Here is a 20,834-nt window from a genome sequence, read left to right on the forward strand (position 1 = left end):
GTCCAAAAAGGTATGGCTCATTCAGCAACTCTAACATATTACCTTTTTTGTCAAGAGGTAGGAAACATGCTTTGTCCTCATTCCTAAAGGGGTTATGGTTGGACAGAGTTTTGAAATCTTTTGAAGTTGTTTTTCTTTGCTATGTTATAATCTGTATCAATTTTTTCTTTTCATTCTGCTTCCTTCACTTCACATCAGTTTTTTTTTTTTTTTTTTGGCGGGGCAGTGGGGGTTAAGTGACTTGCCCAGGGTCACATAGCTAGTAAGTGTCAAGTGTCTGAGGCTGGATTTGAACTCAGGTACTCCTGAATCCAGGGCCAGTGCTTTATCCACTGCGCCACCTAGCTGCCCCCACTTCACATCAGTTTAAACAAATCTCCAAAGGTTTTTTTTGAACTGATCTCTTTCTTTATTTCTTATGGTAGAATAATATTCCATTATATTCATATAACATAATATGTTCAGATATTTCCCAACTGATGGCCATTCATTTCATTTCTATCTTTTTACTGCAACAAAAAGTGCTGTTTTGAATATTTGTGTATATAACTTCTACTTTCTTTGATCCCTCTGAGGTATAGGCCTAGTAGTAGCATTTCTGCATCAAAGGTTGTGCAAAATTTAGTAACTATTGGAGTATAGTTTCAAATTGCTTTCCAGAATGGCTGGACCACTTCTCAGTGCCAACAAAAATACGTGTGCCTGTTTTCCTATAGCCCTTCCAACAATTGTCCTTTTCTGTTATTTGTTCTGATGGGAACAAGAAAGAACCATTATTTGTGATTTTGAACATCATCATCTGGTTGATAGTTTGCCTTTCTTTTAGAACTGCCTATCCATATTCTTTGAAAATTGTTGGTTCATAACTATTGAGGAAAGGCTCTTATTCCCATATATTTATATCAAATTCCATATATATATATATATATATATATATATATATATATATCTTGGATAGCAGACTTTTATCAGACAAACAGTGCAAAAAATTATTCAATTAGCTGTTTATATTCTGATTTTACCTGTATTGATTTTTGCTTGTGAAAACTTTCTCAATCTTATGCATTCAAAATTGCCCCTTATGTTTGGTGATCCTTCTATCCCTTGTTTGATCAAGTATTCTTCTTCTATCCATAGTTGTAAAAGGTATTTCCTTCCATTTTCTTCTAATTTTTTTATGATGTGACCTTATGTATCTAGGAAAGAAGGAAGGAAAGGAAGAAATACTGGAAGGGAGCAAAGGAGTAAGAAAACAATCATTTATCAGGCACCTACTATATGCCACCTACCCTATTAAATGTTTTGTCCTCATGACAATACTGTGAGCTAGGTGCTGTTATTATCCCCATTTTGCAGCTAAGGAAATTGAGAAAGGCAGAAGTTAAGTGACTTGTCCAATATCACACAGCTAGTAAGTGTCTGAAGCAGGACTTGAACTCATGTCTTCCTGATTCTAGGCCCTTATTTATTGTTCCAACTAGCTGCTTCTACGCCGTATATTCATTTGGAACTTATTGTAGCATATAGTATGAGATAGTGGTCTAAAAATAATTTTTGACAGATTTTTCAATTCCCCCAACACACTGGTTTTCTTCTCCTTTTTTCCTTGGTAGCATTTTATTTTATTTTCCAATTACATGTGAAGATTGTTTTCAGCATTTTTTTTTTTTTTGCAGGGCAATGAAGGTTAAGTGACTTGCCCAGGGTCACACAGCTAGTAAGTGTCAAGTGTCTGAGACCGGATTTGAACTCAGGTCCTCCTAAATCCAGGGCTGGTGCTCTATCCACTGTGCCACTTAGCTGCCCCCTCAACATTCATTTTTTAAAAAATTATTTTATTATTTTCCAGTTACACGTAGAGATAGTTTTCAACATTTGTTTTTATAAGATTTCTAGTTTCAAATTTTTCTCCCTCCCTCCTCTCCCTCCCCCCCTCCCCAAGACAGCAAGTAGAGGTTATATATGTACAATAACATTAAACATATTTCTGCATTAGTCATATTATAAGAGAAGAATCAGAGCAAAAAGGAAAAAACTCAAAAACAAAAGAAGTAGTATGGTTCAATCTGCATCCATATTCCACAGTTCTTTTTTTTCTGTATTTGGAGAGTCTTTTCCATCATGAGTCCTTTGAACTATCTTGTACCGTTGTTGCTGAGAAGAATCAAATCTATCACAGCTGATCAACAGCTGATCAATGTTGTTGATACTGTGTACAATGTTCTCCCAGTTCTGTTCGTCTCACTCATCATCAGTTCATGTAAGTCCTTCCAGGTTTCTCTGAAATATGCCTGCTCATCATTTCTTACAGCATAATAGAATTCCATTACATTCATATACCACAACTTGTTCAACCATTTCCCAATTGATGGGCAGCCCCTCGATTTCCAATTCCTTGCCACCACAAAAAGAGCAGCTATAAATATTTTTGTACATGTGGATCCTTTTCCCTTTTTTATGATCTCTTTGGGAAAAAGACCCAATAGTGGTATTGTTGGGTCAAAGGGTATGCACAGCTTTATAGCCCTTTGGGCATAATTCCAAATTATTCTCCAGAATCAACATTCATTTTTTAAAAGACTTTTGGTTCCAAAATTTTCTCCCTCCCTCCCTTTTCTCCCTCCTCCCTAAGACAGCAAGGAATCAGACATAGGTTATATATGTACAATCATGTTATACATATTTCCATATTAATCATGTTGTAAAAGAAGAATCAGAACAAAAGAGAAAATCTACCAGAAAGAAAAAATAACAACAAATAAAGTGAAAATAGTATACGTTGATCTGCATTCTTACTTCATAGTCAATTTTCTGAATCATACATCTTCTGGAATTGCTTTGGAATATTGTATTGTCTTTCACACAGTGTTGCTATTACTGTGTACAATGATCTCCTGGTTTTGCTCACTTCAATCAGTATCAGTTCAGTAAGTCTTTCCAGGTTTTCCTGAAATCTGCCTGCTCATTATTTCTTTTCTTTTCTTTTGGGGCAATAAGGGTTAAGTGACTTGCCCAGGGTCACACAGCTAGTGTCAAGTGTCTGAGGTCAAATTTGAACTCAGGTCCTCTTGAATCCAGGGCTGGTGCTTTATCCACTGCACCACCTACCTGCCCCCTGCTCATTATTTCTTATAGCACAATAGTATTCCATCACATTCATATACCACAACTTGTTCTGCCATTTTCCAATTGATGAGTATCCCCTCGATTTCCAATTCTTTGCCACCACAAAAAAGCTGCCATAAATATTTTTGTACACATTCCCACAATTATTGTTGATAATTAGTTCTTATTTCTGTAATATTTCTGTAATTGGAATCCCTGTATTTAGCAAACACTACACTATTGTTTATTTCAAGATTTTTTTTTTTTTGGTGGGGCAATTGGGGTTAAGTGACTTGCCCAGGGTCACACAGCTAGTAAGTGTTAAGTGCCTGAGGCCCGATTTGAACTCAGGTACTCCTGAATCCAGGGCCAGTGCTCTATCCACTGCTCCATCTAGCTGCCCCTAAGATATTTTATTTCTATTTATTTATTTATTTATTTATTTGTTTGTTTGTTTGTTTGTTTATTTATTTATTGCAGGCAATGGGGGTTAAGTGACTTGCCCAGGGTCACACAGCTAGTAAGTGTCAAGTGTCTGAGGCTGGATTTGAACTCAGGAACTCCTGAATCCACTGCGCCACCTAGCTGCCCCGAAGATATTTTATTTTTAAGCTGTCTCACTGAATAACTTTTCTATTTTTTAAACCAGTACCAAAGAGTTTGTTTCAAAGATTATTGCTTTGTAGTATAGCATGAGATCTGGCACTGCTAGGCACCTTTCTTTTCCACTTTTTTCTATTATTTCCTTTGAGATTCTTGATCTTTTTGTTTGTTTGTTTGTTTTGTTTTTTGCAGGGCAATGAGGGTTAAGTGACTTGCCCAGGGTCACACAGCTAGTAAGTGTCAAGTGTCTGAGGCTGGATTTGAACTCAGGTACTCCTGAATCCAGGGCCGGTGCTTTACCACTGCACCATCTAGCTGCCCCCTTGATCTTTTTTTCTTACCAGATGAATCCTGCTTTTTTCCCCTAACTCAATTAAAAAAAAAAAAAACTTTGATAAACTGTTATGGCCCTGAATAAGTAAATTTATTTGGACAATATTGTTATTTTGTTTCATTGGCAAAGCCCAATTAATGAGCAATTAATACCTCTTTAGGTATTTCAGTCTGTATTTATTTCTGTAAGTGTTGTTTTCATATAATGTAAGGTTGTATTAATATAATTTGCTTTTCTGCACAGTGCACTCTCCCTCTCTCTCTCTCTCCCTCTCTCTCTCTCTCTCTCTCTCTCTCTCTCTCTCTCTCTCTCCCTCTCTCTTATTTGCACGGTAATGGGGGTTAAGTGACTTGCTCAGGGTCACACAGCTACTGTGTCAAGTGTCTGAGGCTGGATTTGAACTCAGGTACTCCTGAATCCAGGGCCGGTGCTTTATCCAGTGCGCCACCTAGCTGCCCCCCATAGTGCACTCTCAAATATTTTATAAATTAAATAGTTTTGGATGCAATTTATCTTTTGAATTCATCTTGCTGGGTTTTGTTGTAATGTACAGATAGGTTAATTATATATGTGAGTTTATTTATATTTTGCTACTTTGCCGAAGTAATTGTTTTAATTAGTTTTTCCATTTATTTCTGGGGGTTTTTTACAAAGGAGATCATGCTATTATCTGCAAAGAATAATCATTTTATTTCCTTTTTGTTTATATTCATTCTCTTAATTTCTTTTTCTTGTCTTTTAGTATAGCTAGCCTTTCTAGGACAACATCAAATCATGGTGGTAATAAAGAACAGCTTTGTTTTATCCTTTATCTTATTGGAAATCACTTTAATCCTTTTTTACCTATATAATGCTGGTTCTTAGTTTTCTTGTTGTTCAATCATTTTTCAGTCATGTCCAACTCTTTGTGACCCCATATGGGGTTTTCTTGGCACAGATATTAGGGTGGTTTGCCATCTCCTTCTCCATCTCATTTTACAGATGAAGAAATTGAGGTAAACAGGGTTAAGTGGCTTTCCAAGGGCTACTCAGCTATTAAGAATCTGAGGCCAGATTTGAACTCAGAAAGATGAGCCTGGCACTCTATCCACTACTCTACCTAGCTGCTATTTGCCATATTAAAGAAAGATTTAGTTATTCTTATTCTTTAACAGAAATGATTGCCATATTTTGTCAAAAGCTTTTTCTGCATTGGTTGACATAATTATGTAAACTAACCTTGGGTTTCTGGAATGACTGGTTTGAGTCTTTGATTTTTAAAAAATATTGCCATTAAAAATAATAAAAAATAAAATAAAACAAATAAGAAAAATATATATTGCCATACTCCAATAATATTTCCACTGAATGTTTTTGCATCAATATTCTTCAGGCATATTGGCTTATAGCTTTCTTCTGTTTTATTTCTACCTAATTTATGTAACATTGAAATTAATTATATTTGAATGTTTGACATAATTCACATGTATTTTTCATGGGATTTTTTGGGGGGAGCTCATTTATGACTTGTTCAGTATCTTGTTCTGCAACCAGATTGTTTTCTATTTCTTATCTTGTTAATTTGGGTATCTGAAAGATTCAAATTTTAGTCTCCATTTAAGATTTAATCCTTTCTTAAAAGGCCTATTACCGATGATAATTTACATTGTGTTGGGATTAAAAAAAGATGTGTTTAATATTTTTGTTCCATTGTTTAAGAGCTTTTGTGCCCTAGTACATCGTCAGTTTTTGCAAATGTGCAACTCACATCTTAGCATTATTTATCTTCCATTTTGTATCCATTCAGTAATTGCTAAAGATCTAGAATATCTAGCATTTTTTTTTCTTTTGTGGGACAATGAAGGTTAAGTGACTTGCCCAGGATCACACAGCTAGTAAGTGTCAAGTGTCTGAGGCTGTATTTGAACTCAGGTCCTCCTGAATCTAGGGCCAGTGCTTTATCCACTGTGGCCCTTATCTAGCATTTCTTTTTTTGTTTTTTCTATCTAGCATTTCTAAAGTGCTATTCAGGTCCTTAACTTCTTGTTTAGTTCTCGTTAGATTTGTGTTGGTCTGAAAGGTGTACATTAAGGTCCTTGATCATTATAATTTGTTGCCTATTTCCCCCTATAATTCAATAACTTTTCCTTTAATTACTTAGATGCTATGCCACTCAGTGCACACACATATTCAATATCTGTATTATTTTGTTTTCTATGGTAGCTTTAAGTAATGTAATTTTCTTATTTATCTCTTTTAACCATCTTTATTTTTACTTTGTGGCAGCTAGGTGTCACAATGGATAGAGTTCTGGCCCTGGAGTCAGTAAAACTCATGCTCCTGAGCTCAAATCTGGTCTGAGCAAATCACTTAACCCTGTTTGCCTCAGTTTCCTCATCTATAAAATGAGCTGGAGTAGAATTGGCAAACTACTCTAGTATCTTTGCCAAAAAACCCCAAAAGGAGTCATGAGGAATCAGACACATCTAAAATGACTGAACAACAAAAATTTTTCCTTTGACTTGTTTAAGCTCATGATTGTTTCTCCTGTTATTTTGAATTTACCTGAAACATAATATATTCTGCTCCAAGCCCTTGTTTTAATTCTATGTGAATCTTTAAATTTCAGCTGTTTGGGGGTTTTTTGGGGGGTGGAGGGGTAAATAACTTCTTGGATTCTGCTTTCCAGTCTTTTCTATTATACTTTTCCATTTTATGAGTGAATTAATCCTGTTTATGTTCACAGTTATGAAGGTTAATTGTGTATTTCCACATGTCACAACCTCTTATACTTTTCCCTCTCTTTTCTCATTCCCCCTCTTTAGATAGAAGAAAGAGGTGGCAAAGCTTAAGGAATATGATCATCACTAGTAATCTGCAATTGAAACAATCTGTTTCCACTCAACTACCTTTCCTCTCTTTCTCTTGCTCAGATCCACACCCAGATGTATTTTTCTTTTCTAACCCTTTATTACAAGCTGAAGTTGAAGTTTGTTTTACTTTTTGGCTCTTCTTCCCTCTTAAACCTCCATCTTTCTTTTCTCTCTCCCTACCTATTAACTGTTGAATTAAATGTAGTAGTATGCCAAATTATTTGTGTGCATGTGTTCAACCCTTCTTTGTCCAGTTTAGGTAAGAGTGAGCTTCATGTAATACCATTTTCACCACTCCTTTCTTCATGTTTATATCCTCTTTTTCTCATAGACCCCAATTATGAGACATAGTAAGTTCTACCTCCTTCCTCATGTCTTCCTTAAGGTGTTCCTTTCCCCTTTGTTTCTTTTATTAAAACCATCAAAACAGAACAAAATCACCTTATTCTGTATGTCTTACTTAATTCCCTCTATGGTTCTTGAAGGCAATATGAGTCTGAACAGTTATGTCTTTTCTTCCCTTCTTGGAATGTAAAGATTTGATCATTGCTCATGCCCTTCTAATTACTCAAATATATTTACCTATCTAGGTTTCTCTTGATTACTGTTTGCATTTTATAGTTTCTATTCAGCTCTGGGCCTTTCATTAGGAATTATTGAGAGGGCAGCTAGATAAAGCACTGGCCCTGGATTCAGGAGGACCCGAGTTCAAATCCGGCCTCAGACATTTGATACTTACTAGCTGTGTGACCCTGCGTAAGTCACTTAACCCCAACTGCCCCGCAAAAAAAAAGAAAAAAAAAGGAAAGGAATTATTGAAAGTCTTCCATTCCCTTAATAATCCAGTACATTTCCTATAGGATTATATTCAATCTTTCAGGATAAATTATTTTTTACTGTAAACCTTAATCTTTTGCTTTTTATAAAATTGCATTATGGTATCAGTGGTTGTTGCCTAGTCTTGAGTGATTCTGGGCTTGGTTCCTTGGTACTTGAATTCAGTCTTTCTGGCTGCTTGCAATCTTTTTTCTTTGACCTTGAAATTCTGGATTTTGGCTATGACGTTCTTGAGATTTTTCATTTTGGCTTTTCTTACAAGAAGTGACAGGTTGATTCTTTCTATTTTTACTTTGTGCTCTGGTTCTAATAAACTGGGGCATTTTTATTTATTACTTCTTGGAATATAGTATCAAAGCTTTTTTTTTTTAATCATAGGTTCAGGGAGTCTAATAATTCTGAAAATTTTCTTGAACTTTTTTTATAGCTCAGTTCTTTTGGATAGTAGATACCTTATATTTTCTTCTATTTTCCCCAATATTTTGATTTCACTTGAGTTCTGTTTGGTCTATTCTAATTTATAGGAAGTTCACTACTTGGGTAAGATTTTTCACCTTCTATTCTAAGTTACTTCTTCTTCCTCCAGAACTCTTATTTTACTTTTTTCTTTTGCTTCATTTCCCCTAAGTACTCTTATAGTCCTTTAGCCCAAGCTATTCCTTCCCCCCCACCCCCCACCTTCTGAGGTTCCACTTTTACTTGTTGTAGAGTTAATTCTCTTCTCAGTTTTCTGCTGGAATGCTTTTGATCCATAATTTTTTCAAAGTGTTCATTATCTTCTCCTCTTTGCTCATATCTCTAGCTTCAATTCTTTATTTTGGACTTTTTTAGACCTGAGTCTGCCCTATCCCACACTCTTTGATGTGGTACTCAGCTCTGGTTTCCTCCTGATCTCAATTTCCTGGGTTCCTGCTGTGTTACCTCCCATGTATCTGACTAGGCTCACAGTGCAAGTCGGCTTCAGTGTAAAAGGCCAGAGCTCTGAGGTTGACTATCCCCAATCAGGGTACTGTTACAGTTTTCCACCACCCCCCCCAAGCTTTTCCTTATTGGAGTATTGCTGCAGTCTTTCTGCCTATTTACCTGAGCTTGTGTTGGATTTCCCAGTGGGATCTCTTCCAGTGCTGTGGATTTGGGCTGCATTTTTGTGAAGTCCTGGTCTAAGAAAAGGAGCTAACTAATCTTTCTCTTTGGATTTCTTCCATTTTTCAAATTGGTGCTATTTTTAGATCATTGCTGGAGTATATGGAGAAGATTTTGATTCTTTTATGCCACTATCTTATCTGGAGTTCTCTTCTCTGGAGTTTTCTAAATAAAACATAATGTCACTTGCAAAAGGGTCTAAGTTGGCTTTCTTCTTATGAATGTTTATTCTTTTCTTTCCCTCTCTTGAATATAGCTAGCATTTCCAGACGTAACTCAAATAGTAATGAGGAGAGAACATACTTGCTTTATCACTATATGTACTGGGAAAGTTTCCAGTGTTTCTCTACTGCAAATAATACTATTTCTTTTAAAATTAAAAGTTGATATTTGAAGAGGTTAAGGGTCATATCACAACATTTTAAATAGGTGGATGGTTGGGTGTTTTTCCTGATTTATTATTACTGTAAATAAAGTACAAATCACAGTCTTTTGCCTTAAAGCAGTTCCAAATGGTGTACAGTAGCAGAGGATTCCCTAGTATTAAAAGTTTTCATTCCCTGGTGCCTTAAACCCAGGGTCCTAAAGTATTTTATAAATCATAGTTTCCAATGACATCCTATGAATAAAGCCAAAATTGTTTCATCTGGCATTTAAGAACCTCTACAACTTGGCACCTCCAACTTTTCAGTCTCATTTCATACTGATTTTCTTCTGGCAAAGTAAAGGTCTTGTATATATCCAGTGCTTTTTCTACCTTTTTATCTTTGGTCACATCATTCCTTATTGCTGTAATACTCTCCTTCTCCAGGCTGCTCTATTTTTGAAATCATACCCGTGCTTCAAGTCTCAACTTAGATGCTGCCTTCTCTATGAAATCTTCTCTGATATCCCAGTAGGAAAAGGCTTTTTCTTCTTTCAACCGTTCATCATCATTGCTAGAATTTATATAGCCCTTTGAAGTTTGCAAGGTGCTTTACAATTATCTCTTTATATTATTGAAACAACCTTGGAATATAAGTTTTATTATGATCCCCATTTAACAGATGAGGAAACTACAGCAGGCAGAGGTTAAGTGACTTGCCCAAGGTCAGCAGCCAGTAAGTATCTGAAGTCAAATTTGAATTCAGGTACTGCTGACTCCTGAGCCACAGTACTATTCTACCTATACCTAGCTGTCTATTATATTAATTTTTATATTATCTGTACCTCTTATCCTTTTTTTCCATTCTATTTTGTACTACAATTACTTTATGCTTATGTATTATTATAAATATAAGTATATATGGCATACTTATATATTATCATATAGTATTGTGTTCAAATAGCATATCCTCCTCCCTAGACTTTAAATTTTATAAGGGCAGGGGCAGTTTTATAATCTTTGTATGTCCCCAAGGCACTAATCACATACACACATATCAGGCATTTAATAAATCTTTCTCTGTGTTTTATGATTAATTTATCTCTATTTTCCCCTTTCTTTTAAAATTAATGCTTGATGCTTACTTGGGAATAAAAACAAAACACTCTATTCTAATCCTGAATTGATCTTCCCATAGATTTGCCACAGCTGTCCTAGAAGTCCTTTGGGATAAACGGTGCTACACGACAGTAATAATGCCTGTGTTTTCCATCTTCCAAGCATATCACAAACATTAAATAATTAAAATTCCTAGCCCCTGGGAGATGTGATTTTCAAAGCACTTTGGGGCCCTATGGTTAAGGCACTAGAAAAGGAGGTGTTAATACTAAGGAACCTCTACCCCCTGATTCCCTCCCCCCCCCCCCCCCCCCCCCCCCCGCAGCTGGAACTACTAAACAACACACCGGAAGATCAGAACTGTTCAGACAGTATATGCTTATCTCCTACTCCCACCTTCCTTCCCTCTAATGAAGTTTCTGATTTAATAGCTGCTGTGGTTTGGCACTGTGATTGTCCTCAGTGGTTTATTTATGAAAATCCTGAGAATTCGTTGAGTGTAGGGAAGTCATTAGGAAGTCTGGAAACTGCGGGGGAAAGAATACTTTGAGACCCAGTTAGTACTACGGAAAGAAGAAAGTGCTGCACTTTTCATGTAAAGAATCATTCTGAGTTGTACTGCAATGTAAAGAATTGGTCAGGTAGTGGGGTTTGTAGAGAGGATTCCAGGGCTTCCTAGGGGGTCGACGGGTGGGGGGAACTGCAGTAAAGAGGTAATGGTCTTCCCACCTTCTTCATCTCCATCACCAGAAAGGATTCTGTTCTACCCATATCCTTACCAGTTTTCTGAAATTAGTAGAACCCTTTTCATGGAAACCGTGTCACAATATAGCGTCTATCATTCCCGTCCCTCTTCTCCTTTTATCGACTCTTCTTTCCCACATCCACCCTCTTTCAGCCTCTCCATCCTTGCCTCCTCTTCTCGCCATCTACTCTCTTCATCTGTTCCCACACTGTCTCCTGGTCTCCCTTTTCCTATCCCCGCCTCACTTAAATTATGCACTCTCTTAGCTCGGGACTTGAGCATCTCTGTCCCTCCTCCCACCTTCTCAGTCTTCCTCTTCCTCTTCCCCACCTTTTTCCTCCCTCCCACCCCCGTCCTCTTTCCCCTTCTTGCTCTCTTCCCAGGCCTTCTCCTCCTCCTCATCGCACACGACCCCGAAGACCTCCCGGGTCTCTCACCCCCGCCCCGGCCTCAGGGTGGGGGAGGCAGGGACCAAGACTCCCTGCCTGGTGGCACGCGCCGCCGGCTCCCCTGCTGCATCCGCCCTCCCATTGGCTGCCGGGGTCGGGGCGCTCCCTCCCCGGCTCCCCATTGGCTGGAGCCGCCGCGGTCCTCTCAGCGCAAGCAAGCCGCTGACATCACGCCGAACCTGGCCTTGGTGGCGGCGGCGGCGCCCCCTTCCTCCCGCAGCCCCTTGGGCTCGGCTGAGGCCCCTCCGCGGTGCCGGGCAGAGAATGGTGCGAGGCGCTCCGGGGGCTCCCAGCCGCCAGAGCTGCAGCTCCCTGGCACGGCCCGCGGCCGCGGTCAGCGGCCCCTGCTGCACCGGACTCGGTCTGAGGGGCCGAGGCTGAGGTTGGGCGGGCAGCGGCGGGCGCCTGGGGTAGGGGGGACCGGGGCCGGGGCCCGGAGCGGAGACGCCCGCGGCTATGGGGGCCCTGACAAGCAGGCAGCACGCGGGCGTGGAAGAGGTGGACATCCCGTCCAATTCCGTGTACCGCTACCCGCCCAAGTCCGGTGAGAGCTGAGGGGAGCCGGGGGCCGGGCGGGGGCCGGGGCGGAGCTGGGCGTGACCTCTGCAGGCAGCTGGGTGCAAGGAAGGGGCGCGGGGAGGGACTTCTAGGGCCGGGGTCCTGGGTGGGGGAGGGAATGACGGGATGGACTTTAGGGTTGCTGGACCACCCCGCTGTCCGGCTCTTTCCAAGATGGGGTGACCAAGACACGGCGACAGGGGCAGAGCACTTCCAGCGGGGTTCAGGATGTTGAGTCCCCCAGGGAAGAGGTGGGGTCCTGATCAGGGTCAGCTTCTGCCTGTCAGTGTCACTGTCTGGTGACGAACTGCAGAAACTGGAGCCGGGTCAGTGCAGTTGGTTTTAGTGAAGGAAGAATCAGCTGCATCGAGGTTGTCACCCTGCACTGAATGGGACGATAAGCATATGCCTCCCTGTCCCCCATCTCCCCCAACCTCAGCCCCAACACTATCTCCTCCTTTCCTTCCTTCTTCTGATGGGTTTAAGGCAGTGCATTCCTCAGTATAGACAGCAGTTACCCAGTGCTGTGCCAGTCAGTGTCTACATAAAGGCTCCTCAGCGATTGCTGAAGTGGCACAGGTTCGGGCTAGTTTTATTCTGAAAAATCTCCCTTCCTGCTGAGAGAGAGGTAGGACACAATTTACAAGCCAAAGAATTTTCAAGGGACGGTTTGTTAGGAGAAGCAAGCAAAAATCTTATTTCCTAAAAAAAAAATTGTGTTATCCATGGACATCAAAGCCACTATAAGTGGCCTAACCCAGTGTGGTCACCTTTATAGTAAGGAGGAGGGAGTGGCCCGTAAGCATGCAAACTGCACAAATTTAAGTACTATAGTCCACGAGGCAATTAATTGACATTATTTTAAGTGCAGAGGTAGAGGCCCAAGAGGATTATGAAGATACCCCTGGATCCTTGAAAAGTAGATGGGCAAGAGCAATACTTTACTAGCTCAGGGCCCCCATAATCTTCAAGAGCCAAGATTGCTACCACTTTTCTTTTGGCTCAGGACTAGCTAGGACTCTTAGTGCTAGTCATAGTCCAAGATGTTCACCTTTTCGGTTGAATAGAGACATATTGAATTAAAAACATGGAAAAGCCAATTTCTCAGCAATATGTCCAGTTTTCAGTTGGTGAAGGCAGGGACCAGACAATGAACCTGCATCCCTGTGGAGTGTTTTGGCAAAGCTCTAATCCTCTTTGCCTTTGTGCCAGAGAATCCTTGCAGAGATGAATATTGTTAGCAGAGAGTTGTTTTAGTCAAGGTGGAACTGTAGGTCAGTGACACCCTAACAAACTTCTGGCTAATTAATTATTTCTTTTATAAAGAAGTGTGGCTTTTAGAAGATCTAAGGGCATATTTTTTTTTCCCTTTAGAACAGCTGGGATTAGTGTTGAAAAACCTGTGATTTTTTTTCTCAATTCACTTCTATTGCTAGAAATGATTTGCTGAACGTTAAGTGTTGATACTTCATGGGAATAGTCACTGAGTTAGACATGGGAGGATTAAATGATATATCTATATCTGTATCTGTATAAGGCCTTGAAAGCAGAACATACATGTAAACTGCTGTTGTTATCATCATTTGGGAGTTAAAGTAGTTTCTGAGTACGTGTGTCTTGCTTTTTTTTTTTTTTTTTGCAGGGCAATTGGGGTTAAGTGACTTGCCCAGGGTCACACAGCTAGTAAGTGTTAAGTGTCTGAGGCTGGGTTTGAACTCAGGTACTCCTGAATCCAGGGCCGTTGCTCTATCCACTGCGCCACCTAGCTGCCCCGTACGTGTGTCTTGAACAATATAAGTATAAATATTAATGTTGGGGTGGAAAAAGGATAGTTTACCTGCTAGGGGCCAGATTGACTCAGGACATTTAAGAGGTTCAGGTTCAGGAGTGGAATAAAAGGAATCACTTATAGACATTCTAACATTTAACAACAGGAAGGTGATTTAGTGATAGTATGGAAAAGATATTCAACAAGGATATAGCCTCACTTCATTTGGTTGCATTGTCCCTACCTCTGTGTTGGCCATGCAGATGCACTAGTTAGAAGTGTATGGCATGCCTGTGACTTCTCCTCTGGTTTTTAAACTTAGCCTAGTAGAAAACTATGGCAGTGATTAGAGCCTTAGGCTAATTAAGTACTGAGGACAGTTTCATTACCTTTTAGGGGAAAACCAACCTTGGCTTTGTGATGGACACCTTAGATTTTTACTCCTACCATATTTCACCCCTTGGTGGCAAGATCCTAAAAGTATTCCAAGAGACCACTTAAATGAACATAAAGACCTTTATTGAAAACTCTGATTTCAGGGATGCTAAGCCTAGGAGAGGAAAAGTAATGAGGAAGATGAGGAAAAGAAAAACAAAAGATAGGAGAAAGATTACCAGCAATGTAATGGCCCCTTGAAAAAGTGACATAGCATGAAGGAGAATGAAGACCAGAAATCCCAGGTTTCACTTCCCCTCTTTAGGACAGAGTCCTGGATCTGGTCCATGTATACCGGTAATATTAAATCTTTATAGCTCATAGTTTGATATGACAGTGGCAAGGAAAGCACCAAGAATATCAGGGTCACAGCTCAGATGATACTTTTGGCATAGTCACCAATCCATATCATAGGTCAGGATCATTTGTATTAAGGTAGCTAAGAGGCCATTACACTCTTGCAGCTAGCCTGTTGCACTGCCAGAACCAATACTGAAACACTATTATTCTGGGCCAGGCCCAGAGGAGGCTAGTGCAGTGATTCAGGCTCAGGGTTAGTGTAATGATAAATGTGTGGACAATAAAATGCAACAAAAGTGATTTTACTTCCAACAAAGGATATAATTCCTAAGGTTAAAAAGATGGTAATTCAGAGAGAATGGCTCTTCACTCTCTCCCCTTCTCCATCATACACATCATACATTTGCATTCTCCATGGAAATGGTCACAATAGGTCAGAAAGATATTCTTGCAGTATGATTAGTATTCAACTTTTACTTCTGCTACAAACTGCCTGTTATACCTCAGGTGGCAAATAAGCCAAGTGACCTCACTGCTTCCTTAAAGGATCATCCCAGTCTGCATAAACAGGTACCACTCATATATCCCTTTTCCACACACCTCCCCCTTCAGTGTCTCCCAGCTCATTAGTCAGGACCTCTTCCTCCCGGGGAATCCAGAGGGGGAAGTTACCAAAGTTACCAAATCTTTGTTCTTTTAAACCAGGAGTCATTAAATTATGATCCATGGGTCAAATGTGTCCCATAGGCTGTAGTTTGCTGACCCCTACTTTAGAAGTCTCTGTTATATACTTTCATCTTTTTCCTCTGTTGCCAGAAAGAAATGTACCTCACAACAATTTTACCCCTTTGTCTTCCAAGTCCTTTCTGAGAAGGAGTTGTTCATTCACTACTGGGTATTATATTGGCAGCAATACAGAAGGGCCTTTTAATAATAACTTTTTTTTGGCGAGGCAATGAGGGTTAAGTGACTTGCCCAGGGTTACACAGCTAGTAAGTGTCAAGTGTCTGAGGCTGGATTTGAACTCAGGTCCTCCTGAATCCAAGGCCAGTGCTTTATCCACTGTGCCACCTAGCTGCCCCCCCCAAGGGCCTTTTAAACTTCAGATTACAGTAAACAAAGGGGTTCATTGGGCTTGCCTTCTCTGGGGACCTCTCTATTGCCCACTGTAGATTGGCCAAATACCACCTATCTAGTCTAGGGCCTGAGAGTTCTGTAGAGCCACTCACTGCCTCTCTGTGTTAGGTTTTGAGTACCATTCCTTCTTATCAGGACCTGAGTACTACTGTGGATAGTGCCACTGTTCTCCCAGGCAAGGGCCTAGAAATACCCTGTACCAGGGTCTGCAGCTGCAATGCTCCCCTACTGGGTCAAGTGTTGTATCATTATGCTGGGGCTGCACTATCAGCTTCTAGTGCTCTGGTCTGAGTGTTACTGCTCATGGATGGTCTAACACATTGGTGAGATTAGGAATAGCTACACAGAATGGCTCAGGCTACTCTAGAAGGTATTCTAGCTAGTCAGACCCAGGCTTGTGTTCCTTTCTCTTTAAGTGGTTATCGTTTCTGGAAGCAGAATGAATGAATGAATGAATGATTTTTTTCATTATTTAGTTCTTACTAAAAGCTCCAGGAGCTGTTGATGTCTTAACTAACAGTGCTGCCACCAAGGCTAGCAATTTTCATCTCAGGATTGCTCACCTGTGCTCAGAGAAAGGAACACAAATCAAATAAGACATTCAAAAACTCCTGTAAGGGGCGGCTAGGTGGTGCAGTGGATAAAGCACTGGCCCTGGATACAGGAGTACCTGAGTTCAAATCCAGACTCAGAAACTTGACACTTACTAGCTGTGTGACCCTGGGCAAGTCACTTAACCCCCATTGCCCCCCCCTCCCCCAAACCAACAAAAACAAAAACTCCTGTAGGCCAGCACATGTGCTCTAGCTGCTATGTGTAGTCAGTTGCCATTTTTACAAGAGTGGGAAAGGGGTATCCTGGGCCTGCAGTGGGGCTCCCTGAGCAGGGGTCCCTCACCCATTCCTCACTTGACTTCCCAAGGAGAAAGGTAATTACATTTCACAGAAACTATAGCAAAGTTGTTCCTCCCTTTAAATTGATGTAGCCACCCCCAGTCCTCAGTTAACTAGCTTTAGTGCAGTTAGCACATTTGTCCCTATCCCTAGTTTTGAAAAAGGTCCTTGAGGTTCAGAGAAGGATTAAGCCTTATTTTTTCAAGTGTCTCCCCCTGTGCCTTACACTATAGAATTCCAACAGACTACATGTGGCACAATTCCCAGTGGCTTCCCAATTACTATACAAAAAGTCCCAAGCCACTTATTCAGCATGGTTCTTAGACAATCCCCAAACTCTAGTCTTTAGGAACAATCAAAGCTTACCACAGCATTTGGGTCCGTATATCACTATCATTCCCAAATGCAAAAAAAATTGGCCAATTCATCTAACAACAGTTTACAACATTTATCATCTTCAGGGTATGGTTCTTAAAGATGCGGGGCTTACTCATATTTCTCTCTACTTGCTGATCAAATATAATTCTTATATTATATTCCCCCGGGGTCAATGGGGTAGGCTTCATGGAATATGGCCAGCACAACTAGAAGCAGTGCCGGAACCCTGGAAGCCAAAGGGTGCAGTGCTTTTGTATAAGGGCCTCTAATCACCCATGGTTCCTGTTTCTCTGAGTCACCCTTCTTCCACTATTGCCAAATGCCTCACTCAGGCCAGTTTGATGGTTCAGCTTCAGATTCAGAATGAAATGAGACACTCATAGACTACCTAGTAGTTAACAAAAGGAAGTTTATTTAGATATAGCATGGAAAGAATAGCTAAAAAGTACAGCATCAATTTATTTGGGCGCAGCATCCCTCCCTCTGTGTTGGCCATGCTGAGTTCATTGGCCAAAACCGTGTGCAGTCCACTGAGAAACACCTGACTTCTGCTCTAGCCTTTTTACTTATGCTACCAGGAAACTATGTTAGTGCATGTTGTTAGTTCCCTGGGCAATTAAGCCTCAAGGACAGTTTCTGTACTTTTTAAAGGGGAAAGTCATTTAGCTTATATGGTGGGGATCTTATTCTCTGTTACTTCTACCACACTTGTTGTTTGGTTCTGCTTTTAACTCTCTTAGCCTTTTGGGGTTTACTTAATTGCAGGAGTCAGTTGAGAAGAAGGCTGTATATTTAGACAAGTAGCTATAATTATGTACAGAAGTAGACTTATAAAGCTGAATTTCTTGTGTCAAGTAGGTAAAAGTCCTGTGTATTCAGAAGAAAAAATGTGTGTATACATTCACATCTATTTTAGGCCTGATAATTTAACACACTGTTTTTCTTTTGCTGATTAGTATGATGCTAACCTTTTGCCTCCAGCATGATTTTTTTTTTTTTTTAGTGAGGCAGTTGGGGTTAAGTGACTTGCCCAGGGTCACACAGCTAGTAAGTGTTAAGTATCTGAGGCCAGATTTGAACTCAGGTACTCCTGACTCCAGGGCTGGTACTCTATCCACTGCGCCATCTAGCTGCCCCTCCAGCATGACTTTTGACCAGTCTTTACAAAGTTTCATCTTTAGTTGAACTTCATTACAGTCTAATGCCCACGGTTGGCTTAAACAGATGTTTGTTGAATGATGGAAATGAAATTAATGAATGATGCAGGACTTGGGAAATGATAAAATCTGTGGCTGAACTCAGGCAAAAGTCAGAGGCATTTTGGCTTGTCGAGGAGTCTGATCTATAGTATTAATGATGTCTTCTCATTCTGGACCTTATAGTAGAATGGGTGAACTCTTCTTAAGCTGATTGGCATTTCAGGATTCCAAAAGGCAGAAAGGAGGTATAACATTGAAGGCCTGGAGATAGTCAGTGCAAAGACAACAAGGAGATGGGAGGTGGAGTATCCTGACCAGAGAAGGAAGTAATATATAAGAATACTACAAAGGTAGGAAGGGGCCAAGTTGTGAAGAATTTTAAATGCCAGACAGAGGAGTTTATATTTGAGACTTGAAGTAATGGGGATCCACTGGAGTTTATTTTGGAGATGAATGACATGGTTAGATATATGTATTAGAAAAATGACTTAGGGAACTGTATGGAGGATGAATTGGAGAGGGAAGAGGCCCAAGACAAGAAGGCCAGTACAGTTGCTTAAATAACATGTGATGAGCGCCTAAAATGGGTGGTAGCTATGTGGATGAAGAAGAGTAGAGAGAGAAACAACGAGATTTGACAATTGATTGGATTTATAGAGTAAATGAGAGCGAGGTATCAAGTTTGATACACAGGTTACAAATCTGGGTGACTAGAAGAATGTTGGTACCTTCAACAGTAATAGAGAGAGAGGTAGGTTTTGTGGGAAGTGGTTTAAATTTGAGATAGCTACAGAACTTCCACTTTGAAATGTGTAACAGGCAGTTGGCGATGTGGATAGAGTACTGTGCATGAAGTCAGGAAGACTCATCTTCTAGAGTTCAAATCTGGCCCCAGACACTTAGTACCTGTATGACCCTGAGCAAGTCACTTCAGCCTGTTTGCCTCAGTTTCCTCATCTGTAAAATAAGCTGGAGAAGGAAGTGGCAAACCACTCCAGTATTTTTGCCAAGAAAACCCCAAATGGGGTCACAAAGAGTTGGACATGACTGAAACAACTGAACAACAGCAACAACAATGATGCAGAATCGGTGCTCAGGAGAAATACTAAGGCTGGGTGCATAGATCTGGGATTTTTAACTATAAAAATGTAAAAAAAAAAGTCAGCCTGTGGTAGGGAGAATTTGGCAGGGAAGTAGTATAAATTAAATTTAAATAGATATATTTACTTACATACATTTTTAATCTTTGTTAAAGAAACAGAAGGGACGGTAGGAGTTAGTTTCTTCAGCATTTCTAGGATAACACAGAAAGCAGATTATAGCATTATTCTATAGATTGGGCTGTAGTTCTCTCCTTTTTTTTAAGCTTTTTTTTTTTTTGGTGAGGCAATGAGGGTTAAATGACTTGCCCAAGGTCACACAGCTAGTAAATGTCAAGTGTTTGAGGCCAAATTTGAACTCAGGTCCTCCTGAATCCAGGGCCAGTGTTTTATCCACTGCACCACCTAGTTGCCCCTGTAGTTCTCTTTTTTGACCATTAAGCCTATTGATATTTCTATAGCTAGCTAGTTTTGCTTTGTTTTATCATTTAAGTACATCCTATGGGTCCTCTCTTGCTAAGTGCTTATATGCATTTTAACAAATTCATGGCTTTGCTGAGGTAGATCCTTTTTTTCAAGCATGTCCTACTTTGATAGGAGAATTAAGATGACGAAATATTATCAAGTCATGTTATTTCTACCTAGGAAGAATTGGAGAATAGACCACAAGGACAATTAAAATATGTTTTTCTCTCTATACCCTTGAGGCTACTCATCTTTCGTTTATTGGGTAATTTTATATAATATTTAAGTGTGTAAGACTACAACTTAGTTCTGTGAAGTACAGACATGGGATAGTAGCTTTTGCTTGCATAGGTTATGATATTAAAATAACAAGGGTGATTGTCTTAGTGTCCCAGGAATTCATCCATGGTACATGGAACAAATGTGCATCTTGCATGTTGGCCTAACAAATGAGATCATTGTCTACTCCTCCCTCCTCAGCAGCAGACAGCCTGATCTGAAGCAGGTATATGTCTCCTATCTTGCTAAAGGTATCAAAACTTCTTCACGGATATCTGTTATGCCCACTGCTGTTACTGTTAACAACAAAGATTTGGTGGATGCCAGACTTTGTTTATGATCAGACATAAGACATGCATGAAAGTGTGTGTGTGTGTGTGTGTGTATGTGTTTTGAGGAAGACATGATCAGAAAGTAAACACTGCAAATGAACACTGGATGTTTTGGTTGCATCCAGGAGTTAGACCTCTGTTTCCTTCCCTCTTCCTTCTTGAGCCAGGAGCAAGTTAGGGCCAAGTAACAAGCATGGTATTCCATCAGTTTTGATGACCTCCATCCTGCTTTTGCATCTTACCAGAGCCCTAGAGGAGTGGGGCTGGGGAGAGAGCATTTAGAAATCAGAAACGACTCTACCCACCTCCTGCAAGGCACAAGATGCAGAATGACCTCCTCTTGCTTTCCCTTTCTTCCCTGAAGCCTCTAAAGCCAAGTTCAAAGAAATGACACCAAACTAATGAGTTCTGGAAAAGCATCTGCTTGAAGCCTCCTATC

General features: G+C 40.2%; 1 protein-coding gene across 4 annotated transcripts in view; it reads left to right on the plus strand.

Annotated features, from left to right (window-relative positions):
• The first annotated feature begins 11,883 nt into the window (after positions 1–11,883).
• Positions 11,884–20,834, plus strand: part of RNF157 (ring finger protein 157) — a 146,487-nt gene continuing 137,536 nt past the window's right edge. For all 4 annotated transcript variants that reach the window (XM_044002958.1, XM_044002956.1, XM_044002961.1 and 1 more), the window contains exon 1: positions 11,884–12,095. In XM_044002958.1, the coding sequence (XP_043858893.1) occupies positions 12,008–12,095 (88 nt within the window). In that variant the 5' untranslated portion in view covers positions 11,884–12,007. The remainder of the gene's footprint in view (positions 12,096–20,834) is intronic.

This window comes from Dromiciops gliroides, chromosome 4 (genome assembly GCF_019393635.1).
Source record: "Dromiciops gliroides isolate mDroGli1 chromosome 4, mDroGli1.pri, whole genome shotgun sequence".
NCBI classification, from domain to species: domain Eukaryota; kingdom Metazoa; phylum Chordata; class Mammalia; order Microbiotheria; family Microbiotheriidae; genus Dromiciops; species Dromiciops gliroides.